Source organism: Electrophorus electricus, chromosome 10 (genome assembly GCF_013358815.1).
Source record: "Electrophorus electricus isolate fEleEle1 chromosome 10, fEleEle1.pri, whole genome shotgun sequence".
NCBI classification, from domain to species: Eukaryota; Metazoa; Chordata; class Actinopteri; order Gymnotiformes; family Gymnotidae; genus Electrophorus; species Electrophorus electricus.
The window spans coordinates 4205603-4219791 of record NC_049544.1 but is presented as its reverse complement, the minus strand read 5'-3'; the positions used below and the strand labels follow the sequence as shown (position 1 = coordinate 4219791).

General features: G+C 44.8%; 2 protein-coding genes across 15 annotated transcripts in view; both read right to left on the bottom strand.

Annotated features, from left to right (window-relative positions):
* Positions 1-1971, bottom strand: part of col14a1a (collagen, type XIV, alpha 1a) — a 72348-nt gene extending 70377 nt beyond the window's left edge. For 5 of the 7 annotated variants that reach the window (XR_004776569.1, XM_035530675.1, XM_035530670.1 and 2 more), the window contains exons 1-2: positions 1522-1970; positions 303-427 (exon numbers count right to left, since the gene is read on the bottom strand). Coding sequence is in view for 6 of the 7 variants with exons in the window: in XM_035530675.1 (XP_035386568.1) it covers positions 303-369 (67 nt within the window). In the remaining variant the exon portion in view is untranslated. Of the gene's footprint in view, positions 1-302; positions 428-1521 lie in introns of all 7 variants that reach the window. The other 2 variants (XM_035530676.1, XM_035530672.1) reach the window with 2 other exon arrangements.
* A 4115-nt stretch (positions 1972-6086) lies between these two features.
* The window catches only part of deptor (DEP domain containing MTOR-interacting protein), a 29413-nt gene continuing 21310 nt past the window's right edge, over positions 6087-14189 (bottom strand). For all 8 annotated transcript variants that reach the window (XM_026999070.2, XM_026999071.2, XM_026999073.2 and 5 more), the window contains 4 exons: positions 12779-12916; positions 10006-10076; positions 9640-9744; positions 6087-7865 (listed from right to left, as the gene is read on the bottom strand). In XM_026999070.2, the coding sequence (XP_026854871.2) occupies positions 7737-7865; positions 9640-9744; positions 10006-10076; positions 12779-12916 (443 nt within the window). In that variant the 3' untranslated portion in view covers positions 6087-7736. The remainder of the gene's footprint in view (positions 7866-9639; positions 9745-10005; positions 10077-12778; positions 12917-14189) is intronic.

Sequence of the window (14189 nt, the reverse complement as noted above, 5' to 3'; positions counted from 1 at the left end):
TTAATTATTCATTCCCAATCTATGATGCATGTCAATGCAGTCACAAGTTGTAGCCTGATAATATGCATTTGTAGACGCTTCCTTTCCAAGCACAGTCAAGTTAGGATTACATGTAAACTGCCAGTTCATCTACAGTCTTCCATGTTGAGAATAAAATATATAAATATCGAACAAGAACGGCAACGCATTGCACAGTTTATACTCCACTTGAAACCCACATGAGCAGTGACCTTAGAAGGAAATTCCTTAACTGAAATTGCACGTGGCAGGAAGCGGGACTAGATTAAGAAATGTGGACTTACTTTGCCCTTTTACAGGGCTGGGAAATGGCATCAGTGCCAGGAAGACCAGTGGCCACCACGCCTTCATCCTGAACCCAAAGACCTGTATCCCGTCGAACGAGTGAGCGATGCTGCGCGTGCACCTACTGAGAGAGACAGAGAGAGAGAGAGAGAGAGAGAGAGAGAGAGAGAGAGAGAGAGAGAGAGAGAGAGAGAGAATGGAGGAGCGTGGACAAATTTGACTGAAGCAGCTCGGACCCAGCCTCGAGGGGGTTTCTCTCCAGGAGACGAGGAGGGGGAAGGGAGACATGATTCTCTGGGTCAGAAACAGCGAGGACTTTGTTGAGTTTTGATGGTCCACCAGTAAGAAGCACTTCCTGAATGCCATTGTTGTTCATGTGAACAAACAGATCACCACAAGCCCTTATCATTCACTTTGCAGGCTGGAAATACAGCTGCCAAGGACTGCTCAGTAGGACTGCGCTGGTTAGGTTTCTGCACTGTCAAACGACACTGTTTATCCTTTATCAAGCATTACTACCTGAACTACAAATATAATATACAATTACACACACACACACACACACACACACATAAAATTTGTTTACAATTATTGAACAAGTTTTTTTAATGAAATGAAGGCCCTATACATTTATTTATTTTGTAAACATCTGACGACACAGGCGTTGCCTGTACTTTTACATGTTTTTTTAACAAGGTGTACACTATTTATATTTCTCAAAGCTTCGCTAAATCCAGATTTTTGAAAGGTGCTGTAACCTATAAGGTTCAGTCACCTGCCTTCGATCTTTTCACCAAACGCTGGATTTAAGTTTTGTACGCGCCTTAAACTTATCCACTTCATCACATAATAATGTGAACCACATAATAATAATAATAATAATCATAATCATAATCACAATAATCATAATAATCATAATAATGAATGCGATAACAATGATTTGGCACATTTATGCAATCTTTACCCATAAAGTCAACTGCTTGATACAAAGCTCCGAAAGGTTAATAGTTAACTTGAGCTACAAAAACAACACAATCATATTCCTTGGCTTTGAACTTTTTTTTTTTGGTTGTTCCCAATGCGCAATACTCGGCGAGTAACCTGCGAGCTGTCTCTTTGGAAATGTATCGCCAGTGCCAAATCCCGTCTCTTTCGTTTTATTAATTCTCTATCTTCGGAAGCCTATTCGGAGGTAAAGACGCGAGTATCCAGCCTTACCTGGCACACCATCCAACTGAGAGAAAACAATCCGTGTGCGCCGAACGCGCTCGGATAGATACCCAGAGACAGCGGCTCTCTTTTTGAATTCCCCAGTCCCTGTTTCCAGAAGGTTTAGACGCCAGCTCGGTGTGGGTGTTCCGTCCTTACTTGGCCGTTTCTTCCCTGCTCTCCAGTCCTTCACCTCATCTCATCCTTAATCCCAGCGGGAAAAACAGCTCCGCGCCACCAATTGCGGCGTTGGGACGGACGAGGCGCGGGAAGGTGTAACCTCTCAAAACCAGAGACCGCTGTTCGACGTTTGAAATGGTGTCCTGCTCTACAGCTCACTACTTTATAATAAAGTCTTTTTGTGACAGGGACCTAATTGAGCTCTAAACTATGAAACGAGCTCTTCTCGGGTCTTTTTCAAGTGACTCGAGCGTTCTGAACGTGAAGGCAAAGCGAGGCGCAGATGATTTACTTCTTTCTTTCTGATTTGAAAGTGTGACGATAGGTCCTTCTTGTTTTAGGCGGCGACGATAAGATATCTCAAAATTCGGGCTGGGTTTAGTCCGCAGATACCAAAAAAAATAATTATAGCTTTATAGCTTATTAGGCTACGCCGTTGCTTTTATATCCCCTTTTATAGTCTGAGGTATATTACAGCATTAACGCAGGAGCCAATTGATCGGTCTAAGCCAAAATAGCTGAAACAAAACACTTTTGGGCCAAGGAAAATCCAACAGGAAAAATAAATGTACAAAAACAGATGAACTAACGAATCACCTGTTCTGCGCTAAAGAAATAAAGCACCTTGAGCAGGTGTGAGATGAGTTCCACTAGTGAATCAGCATTCGAACTTCTCCTTCACAGGCCTCAAGGATGAACAATACACTCTTGAGACTTGGTACTCTTAGACCTGACCAGGGTTTCACAAAGCCTTGCCATTTGGCTCTGGGCCTTTTGTTAAGAAAGAAAATCTCAAGAGAATACTTCTCATGCAAGATAAGACTAAAAGGAACTAGAATATGGGAACAATCTCAATGAGGCAATGCTAGCAATTGTAGTGCTACAATGCTAGATACTGACACAGCAGCCTGCACCATGTCATCTCACTACAGCAATCCTTCTAAAATGATTTGCCATGAAATAAAGTGGTAAATGTACAAAGTATTAAATAGTATATTTCGTGAAACATGGAGTAAACACATAATGCTATTTATGTTTATGTATTAAGTTAATATGCCTGCCATGTTCCAAACTTTCCACAACCTTTAGATTTCCAGCTACAAAAAAAAAAAAAAAAGAAGAAGAAGAAAAAGGAAAAACTCCCTCAACATCTTACAAACGCAACTTTGCCATCAAAGCTATGCTCCTGGGGTGTCACATTCTCACCTCTTTTTCCTTGCAGGCTTATTACTATAGCAATCCACACTAAGAGCAAGCTTAGTTATGACAGTTCTGCATAGACTGTTGGTTTCATTCACTGGTGCTCAGGCCACGCATATCGCTGAACTGGGTCTCACATGTGAAATGAAGCGGCTCCCAGCAGCAGTCCATTGAAGGGGAGGTGACACCTGGTTTTCTTGCTGGGACAATGAAGCCATGAGCTCTCCCAGTCCTGAGTGGCCTATTCCCAAATGACAAGCCAGGCCATAATGAAGGATTGAGAGCTAATCAGAGGGTTCATTCAGCAGGCTCCCAGGGAAACTCGCCTTGCTCAACGTCTCCTAATTAAGCGTGGGACACAGCAGGGAATGGCGATGAATAGCACACTGCAGGACTCCTGAAGATGTTTCAGAATCACAGATGCCACAGCATAGACGTACAGAAACCCAAACCTCAACAACTAACACATACTCTCTCTCTCTCTCTCTCTCTCTCTCTCTCTCACACACACACACACACACACACACACACACACACACACACACACACACACACACATACAAATACACCAATACATCAACAAATGACCCGGTAAAACAAATCGGATAAAACTTAGGTCTATTAAGTTTTGTGAGAAACCTTTTTAGGTATCTGTATGGCTGTTCCGGCAGAGTATACCTTAGGCAGAACATGAGACCTACCAAAGGTATCCCTACCAATCTCCAGCAAGGTCACTGGTGTTAAAAACCAAACTTTGCCTAGAACATTATCCAGAGATGACTCATGGCCATGCCGACTGTAGCCATGCACTCATTCGAGAGATTCATCTCCTGCCAAGGTTTCCATAACCGTCGCTTACAGATGCCACAGAAAATATGCTTCAACTCAGAATCATCCAGTGAGCTTTTTACTGCATTTTCATCTTGTTTCTTTGCAATAGTACCCCTTGGCAATAGTAACAAGTGATCTGACAGGGAAATGATATGTAGAAACATAATTTGGTGGGTTAAACTGTTTCAATCGGCATGCCAAATGTGCCTGACTGCTGCAGGTGAGAAAGGGGCATGATAGGGATTCATCCACCACCTGGTACTGAGAGGTGTGGCCTGCTCAAGAGGAAGAGAAGCCTGGCCCTCCTCTTTAGCTCTGATATGGAACAGCATCACTTGGGTCTGTTATAATATTAATTTGTCTCTACTATATAATGGCCTTTAGTTCTCTGTAATTACAAGGTAACTTCAGCAAGAGAACTTTGGTATAAATATACTGCTATACAGTCTGCTCTTTATTCTCAGCATACTGCAACCAAACTAACACTTCTGAGATGACAGGAAAATTAATGGTGAACTTATTTTTGTAGTTACTATAGAAACATACTGTCAAGAGACTTATTATCAAGGAAAATATGTAAAGAGTTCAAGTTCAAGTTCGGTTTATTCGTCACATACATAGTCATACACAGTATGACTATGTACACACATACGCAGTGAAAACGCAGTGAGATGGTGGAGAGTGCTCTGTCCAAACTGAGGAAAGGAAACAGGGGTGCATAGAGAAAAATGTATATATGCAAGATAAATATATAAATAATATAAGACTTTACATTATTGTGGTATTTCTGGAGATCACTAATTTTGTTTATTGCTGGAAACCCCTCTGTTGCGGTACGCTTCCTGCTTTGAACACCTGAAATCCTACGCTCCTGCTCTGTCCCTTACATGCTGTTGCTATCTACTGACCAGATTCAGAAGTTTGCGTGTTTGGCTTTTCAGTGGTTTCTCCTTCTATCTATATTCTCTCCTACACTGTTGTCCCACAGTTTGTTAATACAAAGAATGTGACGGAACTTTGCAAATTCAGCAGTGTTCATTAAAAGTGGTGGCAGGCAAAATGGGGCAGGAATGACTGGAGCCAGAGTGAAGGAAGTGCGGCTTGAGTTCTGAAAACTTTGGGAAGTACCCATGACTCCCCCTTGCCTGTTCAACAAAAGCCATATCTCAGCATATTCCCTTCAGACCACTCCTCCACATTGGAAATGCTTATTACAGTATTGCCAAAAAAAGAGATGGAAACATACATTGTAGAGTAAAATAATTAAGCAAGTATAGTTTCAGTGTGTGTGTGTGTGTGTGTGTGATTTTATATATATATATATATATATATATATATATATATATATATATATATATATATATATATATATATATATATATATATACACACACACACACACACACACACACACACACACACACACACACACACACACACACACATAAAGTACAAGAGCATAATATTAAGTTTTGATGATCACACTTTACGGGTTTGCTGTTTTCCCTGTCCAAACATTGTATGCTACTGACCTCTTGTGGTCAAAAATCGCCAAGACATGTCATGCTTCATTGTAAATGAGCTACTTTATCTAGGAATGTAAATTACACTTTGTGTAGCTAAAAGCAAAGATTAAGGAACGAATTGGCATCATATTGCAGGCGTTTTTTTATTCTAGAAAAAAATTAAAAACTGTATTCTAGTATCCTATTGTATCCTAATGCACCCTATATAAATTGTCACCTCTTCGTTTATGTAGATTACATGTTTTGCTCTTGAGCACATATTTAGAATATGCAACCCTTATGAAGTTTTAAATCTACCTTCTGCGATATTTCATTCAGTGTGCTATAGTATTCATAAATCTTAAGCAATGCTTGTTTTCACCAAAGGGGGGCGCTAGTGCAACATTTACTCCTTTTGGGTGTAACCAGAATTAGTAATTAGTTACTCACAAAATACAGCAGGCGCATACACACATGGCCCACAGGGAGATAAAGATACGACAGTAAAGAGAGGACTTGCCACCTTCAAGGTCCGTCAAAGAATAAAGATCCTCGCTAAAACCAGTAGACTTTAGTTGCAGGGATAGTTTGAGTTAGCCAAACAGGCAACACTAGCCTCTGTTGTGAAACACTGTTGTATTACCTCCACTACACACAAGAGACACCTCTGCAGTCCATTCAAATTTGTTTAATAAAACATTTATCAACAGACACATGATTTTTGAACTGTACTGCAACACACACACACACACACACACACACACACACACACACACACACACACACACACACACACACACACACACACACACACACACAGCCTTCATCTTATTTCTCACATCTTATTCATTTGTATTGTGTAAAGCAGTAAGTGCTATATATCTCCACATCCCCTGGCTTCATATTCTCTCATTTGATCATAAAGCACAACTAACATCACGTGATTTTTTTTTTTCAGTTTACACAGTCCTGTGCCTGGGGCCTCACGGCAGATAGCAGCCTGCTGGTGCAGAGAGATTATCCCAAATAACGGAACGCTGATTGTCAGCACTATATCAAGCACCTACACCATGGAGAACTACAGAGAGAGAGAGCGGGACGCACAGCGGGGATGAGTGGAGGGTGTCAGGAGGCCATCGGCCGTGTTGGGGGCAGTAAGGATATGTGAAACCAGTCTGTTTTGACTTCACATGTCGCCTTGCAAATTACCCCAAAGTTCAAAGTAAGGCATGAAGAAGATGGCAGTAATATGGCCTGGCAGTGGAGATTCAGTGGACAGCACTATGTCTGTCTCCAGTGGAGCCCCCTAGTGTTCTGTATGTATGAATGGTACTCTGTCCTCAGCAAAGGACTCCCGCCTGCTAGCAAGCACTATTTATACAGCTTACACGAACCCTCATGCACGGGATTGCTTCACACATTTAGCACTACATACCTTTTAGATTTCATTTTCTACACATAAAATGATCCTTTTGATAATTGCATTCTGTGTCGAGTGGCTTTAAATACTGTTTTTGCTATTATTGCTGTTGTCAACTTTTAGAATATTACACACATTAGACAATATGGCTCTCTTCTATTTATATGCAACTTATTTATTTGGCTAGATTAATTTGTGTTTAGGACAATACTATCAGTAACTAAGCTCTTCTGCTTATATAGAGTACTACAAGACTGTCTTCCAGTTGCATGTCAGACATTTCTACAAGATGTAGAAATTAGTTAAGTGTAATGGTTTAATTCAATGATTAAATGGGCAACGAGTCCTTAACTTTCAGTAAGACACCTATAGATTAAATCATATGTAAATCCTAAGTACTATAGTTATTTTAGTCATGAACATTTTTTTTTCTTTGTTAAAGTGTAAACAATGTGCATACCAACAAGTTTCTGGCAGTACAGAATTAAAGGACACCCCCATAGATTCCTGACTAAAATGCACTGGTGTCTCAGGATATGACCTACTGACGTTTCATTGGGAAAATGTCTGGAATCAGCAAACCACCAAATTGCTCTCTATGCTTGGCTACACTGTACCACTGCCTCACAATAGTCAATTGTTCCCAGCCTTGCGCAGCTGGCTATAACCTCTTTCAATCCATGAATGAGGAACCGAACTGACCAGCAAAAGAGGAGAATGAAGCTCCTGTCTACTGCATGAATGCCACAAATCAACAGGTCTGGCATGGGTTCCACAAGAAATGTCCTTCCCTGCTGACACAGGGGCTTGTTTTAAAGTCATCACAGATAGTGATGAGTCTTTGGGGGCTGAACGAGAGATGTCAGGATCTGCTCAGTCTGTTGATGGAGCTGATGACTTGACAAACAGCAATGATGCGGTTGTCAAACAAATGGGCCTGTAACTCTAGAGCATTCTGCTGAAGACTCCACTACAAAGAGTTCAACCAAGGGCCCTCACTGACACTATGATGTCTAGCAAAGAGAGAGATCGAAAAAAACAAGTGAGAGAGAATGAATGGGAGGGTGAGGAGGAGCAAGAACGTGTCTTCAGTATTCCATCTCCTCCATGACTTCCATGACCACAGTCCTGGGTCCTGTGAGAATTAGGTTGCTCACAGTCCTGTAGTCGAGATTTAGCACGTTGAGTCCATTGACCGAAACCACAAACTGACACACCTAGAAAGGGGAGGGCAAGAGAGAGAGGAGTTGGTCAGAAGGAAAACCACGACTGAAGGTTAATGTGAAATCCACTCGCAGAATGACATTAGCCTAATGGTTTGCCATTAAAAGACTGTTGAAGAAATGTCTGTGCTATAATGGTGCTGACATGAAATTAGCGGCAATCACGTGCCACCTGACGACATAGCGCGACAAGTAACGTGTTAAAACAACAAAGTGAGCTCCAGCTGAAGCGTGGAGGAGTGCAGTGTGCTGACAGCAGGACTGGTCAGTGAGGTCAGCTCCACTGCTGGACCTCTGCACCCGCCCACCCTTCGGCAACTACATCAAAAATGCTGCGCGGCTTTCCTTGGCTCGACTCCAGCCCTGACCCCAGCACCCGTCACAGAGAGGGTTCTTGGTAGGAATGTACACTAAAGGACAAGGAGGACTAACTGCCTTTAACTACACATCGATTAACCCTTTCACCACCGCCTAGGCTATACTTCAGTGTTTATCCCACTGTCTTTTTCTTCAGTCCCAGACAGTTTAAGAGATCCTCCACTGTCTTCTCTAATCTCATCTTAGCATATCATAATGAACTGAAGTCTGCAGGAACAGCTATCTAACTCTTAAGCTGTGAATTGGACTACCTATTGACTCTGGGCAGGTGGTCTGCACTACAGGATGTTGATGGGGATTAAGGTATGCAGTTATTTTTGAGTTGACCAAATGTCATTTTCTAAATCTGAACAGTGAGGAGTAAAAGAAAACAAGCCTATAGCCTACTCTGCTTTGTTCTCCCTCTGTTAAACATGATTGGTATATTCTTCATTCCCCCTCTGTTAAACATTATTGGTTTCTTCTTTGAAGGATTAGTAAAATGTCCAAGCTCAAGTTCTTGGAAACATTAAACATATTCCAAGAAGCGCTAAATACAAACATTCAGTCTGACTGTCTTATATCAACAACAAATTAGCCTTAATAAAGTGCACTTGCTTACAAGCATTGATGTATGTAGTTATTATCACACTCTGAGTTTTTCAAGCAGCTCAGAAGTGTGAAATTGTGAAATTGAGATTCAACAAGGTGGTTCACAACGGAAAATGTTTGTCTAGGCAATGACTACAAGTATTATTAGCTGCTAAGCACCACACTCATTAGTCTTATTTTCTACATTTGAGAGAAGTGCTCAAACTGCAGTGCTGCGTCTCTGATCTCCAGGTCCACTCGCAGCCTGGGGAACAACTGCACAAGCCGCGCCGCACAGTAGCCGAGCAGGGGACTGAGGACCGCTACGGCGTGCTGAGCGTGTGTGTGTAAACAGCACAAATGAGCATGCAAACAGGCATACTGCCGCAGTGTGTAAACATTCCCATTTGTAATAAAATTCAGAAATGGAGTTCAAAGGGGAAACGGTACAGTTGCCAGAAGCCAGAAGTTCTATTAGGTGTGCGGTATATTTGGCTTAGGTGTGAGCTTATGCTATACCAGAGCACACACAAAACACGCACATCCGCGCACACACGACTTGCTGTATAACCGACTTTACAATGAGGGATCACCTTTATATTTGATCTATTCATGAATAATCCACTCCTGCAAGGGTCAAATGTCACACACACGATTTTCCATGATTTCCTAACTGAGTGATCCCCACGCTCCCTTTACCCCCTCCCTCTAAACTGCGCCCGAAGTCAGTGGTGGGGTCACAGCGAGCGTGTTCCCCTCGGAGTTGATATATAAGCTACGCTGCGCGTCCAGCTCTTGTGCCGGCGCTCCGTGAGCGCACCTTCATCCCAGCCGCAGCTGCGGGTCCACCGGGGTCAACAGCCTGGATGTGGCAGGGTTTACTTCCCCTCACCACAAAGCCCCAGCCCACCGCATCACCTACGATCTGAACACACACACACACACACACACACACACACACACACACACACACACACACACACACACACACACACACACACACAGTCAGCCAATCGAAAAAGCCACTTTATGGGCTTTCGGTGTCACTCCAAAAAGCTGAGTAGACGTGACCCAGGAGAGGAACAGCCCAAAGCTGATAATGAGGCAGTTTTGTTGTGTTATAACAAACATGTAGACATATAACAGTGCGTGTGTGTGTGTGTGTGTGTGTGTGCGCGCAACTTACAGTGAATGTTTTCTTCATAAAGGGCCCTCCATGTGACTGCAGCTCCTCCGGGCTAACTTGTCTCTTTAACACTGTGTGAGAAACGCACAAACCAACACACACACACAAGCATACAGAGAGCTCTAATCAGACTGTTATAGGGTGTGTGGTGGGTCTGTCAGTGATGATATCAGTGACACACATCACCATGGTGCACTCATCTAAAGAGTTAGTCATTCCCCTGTTCCATCTACCACTATTGCGATCAGGACGGTTAGGTTTGTCCTGCTCAAACGTTCTACGCACATGTCCACAGCCGTTACGTCGCCATTCCAGACTCAGACTCGCCACTGATCCCTCAGCTCAGGCTCGGGGGCCAGTGGACCATTCCGGCTCTCTGACGCCAGCTGTGATGCTGCGTCACACACTTGCTCTCGGATTCCCATCTCTTTCTCCCACAGCCATTCCAATACGTACAGAATTGGACTTTAAAACACAAAACACACGCAGTAGCGTGACGCTGTGCATAAAAGGGCAGCGTGGAGTGTTGACAGAGTCTTTGCTTGTCCTTGCTTGTGTGTGTGTGTGTGGAGGGGGGTGTATGTGTGTGTGGGAAGAGAAAGAAACTGGGAACATGGGAGACAAAGGGGAGCAGAGAGAGCGAGCGAGAGAGAGAGACATGTTGAGAAAATCATCAAAGTTTAGTTGTTCTAAAACTGCATATGTGGTACAGGAGTTAATCACTTCAATATAATATAATTTGAGAAAGTATAACACTTTGCAATGGTTAATTTGATATTTATTATGGGAGGAGACCTGAGGCATGCTGGGATTGGTGGAGCAGAGAGGCCAATAAGAAGCCACATAGCTGCCAAAATGAGGCACTCACTTGCTAGCACACATACACGCACGCACGCACGCACACACACACGTGCACGCACACACACGTGTGCACACACACACACACACACACGTGCACACACACACACACACGTGCACACACACACACACACGTGCACACACACACACACACACACGTGCACACACACACACACACACACACACACACGTGCACACACGCACGCGCGCTCCACTGTCTTACATAAAAGCTTACAAGAGGTGACAATGCAGTGTCTAAGGGGTCAACATTCATGAAGTGCTTGCTTTTCCTAGCCAGACATTATAAAATAGTTCTTGGAATCTGCAAGAGCAGAGAAGAGTGTTTGGACTGTGGGAGGTTTGCCTTCTCTGGCTCGTGCATCTCATACAGGCCTCTGTGTGTGTGAGCTCAGAGCACTGGCAGAGGAGTGAGTTATTTGGTATGAGCCCACGGCTACTCCTGCAGTGGCTGTGGAATGCTCCGGAACCCTCATGCTTTAGCGTCTAAGCATCCTTTGAGAGCCATGGAGACCTATGTTTTAATTTGGTGTGGTAGTGAAGGAAGAGTGTTTTGTGTATGTGCATGTGTGCGTGCGAGCATGTGTGTGTGTGCGTGTGTGTGTGTGTGTGTGTGTGTGTGTGTGTGTGTGTGTGTGTAGCTGTGGTGAAACTGCACAGCTCTGCTGCATGCCTGCTGGCTGTGCTCCCTGTCTCTCCCTTTGAGGGACTAAATGTGCTTGCCAGACATGGACAAACACACACGCACGCACATACAAACACACACACACACACACACACACACAGACAGAGAGAGAGAGAGATCCAGGCTCCCAGTAAGAGTGGTTTGTACTGGGTCAGAGGGTATACTCTATAACACACTGCTTCTCTGCAGCCTAGTGAGAAGGCGAAGGCAGGCTTCAGCAGAGAGTAAGAGAACAGAGAATGAGAGTGAAAAGATGGAGAGGACAACAGAGAGACAGGAAGTTGCACGGAGGAAAAGCAAGAGCTGGTTGTTGGAATTCAGAGGGCTGAGAGCTCCACCGTGAGCAGCTCTCCTGCAGAAAAGATAACAAGACAGCAAATACATGTCACTGCATAATGTCCTAATATCATTACTGTGTTCTGCCAAACATGAGCTGCAGCTCGTCTCTCTCTGTGATTGCAGAGGTAAACTGTGGAGCGCTGGTGCAGGCCGGGACCGCGGCCGCGCTATGACAACGAGCACTGGCAGCACTGCGGATGGGAAAGCGTTTACGGGAGAGGGCCTGGTCCTCTTGGGATCACTGTCAAAATTTTAACAGCCCAATTACCGTGCAGTACAACAGAGAGGGGGATGTGCTCATACAACGTTTATGACCTGAAAGCAAACAAACCCATCACCTCCTGACCCTCTCGGGCAGCTTTTCCTGTCAGTGGAGAACATTGCAGTGGTCTCGCTAAAACGCTGGGACTCCAAGACCGCTAGGAGCCGGGCTGCATTCAGACAGTGCTCCTGTGCGACACTCATTGGCATTCGCTTCGAGGAACGGGTGTGTGTGTTAGGCGTGCGCTGTAAATTTCAACCGTACATGTAAGTGATGAGGTTGCTAAGGCTCTAAGCCCTGCTGAGTGGGAAGGAAGAGACCGAGAAAGAGAGATCGGCTTCACAGTTGGGAGTGTGGTAAGTGGAGTGGAGTCAGTGTAGGATATATGGATATATGGATATATGGACAATGACCGAACTTGACTGACTTGAGTTGCTGTAAATTCACACTCCCAACACATGGTGACTATTATTACAGCAACATCAATTAAGGTCAGCTTAGCTCCACCTCGGCTGGGACTGCTTCCAGAAACTCGTATATTTAACACAGTAATATTAGAGCGTTGTGGAGATGCTGTACTTTTGCAATTATGGGGGGGGGGAGGGTCTTACCAGACTTGGGGTTGCAGAGTACAGGAGGACTGCTGCTCAGGGTGGGGCTGCTGCTGTAGTAGCCGCTGCTACCACAACTGCTGCTCATACTGCCGCGCCTCACTGCCGACACCACCCGAATCTCTTTAGTGGGACTCACTGGAGAGAGAGACAGAGAGAACCACAAACACAGCAATTAGCCTACACCTCCGCTTACTGACTTAGGCTGAAAATCTATCTGCTAAGAGCACCTGGCAGAGTCCTGACTGTAAATCATTAAAACGGCAGGCTGAATATTTAGTTACTAAACTTAAGATACATTGTTCAGTAAGTACTGTCAACTGTTCAGTAACTACACAAGTTAAAAATGAAAGATACACAGTTAAATCACTGACATTAAATGGTATTTAAAGGTTTTAGACATATATATATGGACATATAGAGCCTTTTCCTAAAACCTTCTATATACACAATGCATGACCACACTATTGGAACATCTTTCCAGCCATTGGTTTTACTTCCCCTTTCGACATGTGCTTGATAAACTTTCTTATGTATGTTATGCACATTTCCTCAGACGCACACAGACAATCCCACACACAATCCCACACAATGTGGCTGCTGCAATGAAGATATAACATTTGATATAAGACTGACGGAGATCTTACACACACGCACGCACGCACGCACGCACGCACACACACACACACACACACACACACACACACACACCGCACACACACACACACACACACACACACACACACACCGCACGCACACCACACACACACACACCACACACACACACCGCACGCACACACACACACCGCACGCACACACACACACACGCACACACACACACACACACGCACACACACACACACACACACCGCACGCACACACACCGCACGCACACACACCGCACGCACACACCGCACGCACACCGCACGCACACACACACACACACACACACACCGCATGCACACCGCACGCACACCGCACGCACACCGCACGCACACACACACACACACACACCGCACGCACACACACACACACACGCACACACCGCACGCACACACACACACACACACACACACCGCACGCACACCGCGCGCGCACACACACACACACACACCGCACGCACACCGCACGCACACACACACACACACACACTGCGCGCACACCGCGCGCACACACACACACACACACCGCACGCACATTGCGCACACACACACACACACACACACACACACACCGCACGCACACACACACACACACACCGCGCACACACACACACACACACACACACCGCACGCACACACACACACACACACACACCGCACGCACACACACACACACGTGCGCGCACACACGCGCACACACGCACACACACGCACACACACACACAGACACCGCGCGCACACACACACAC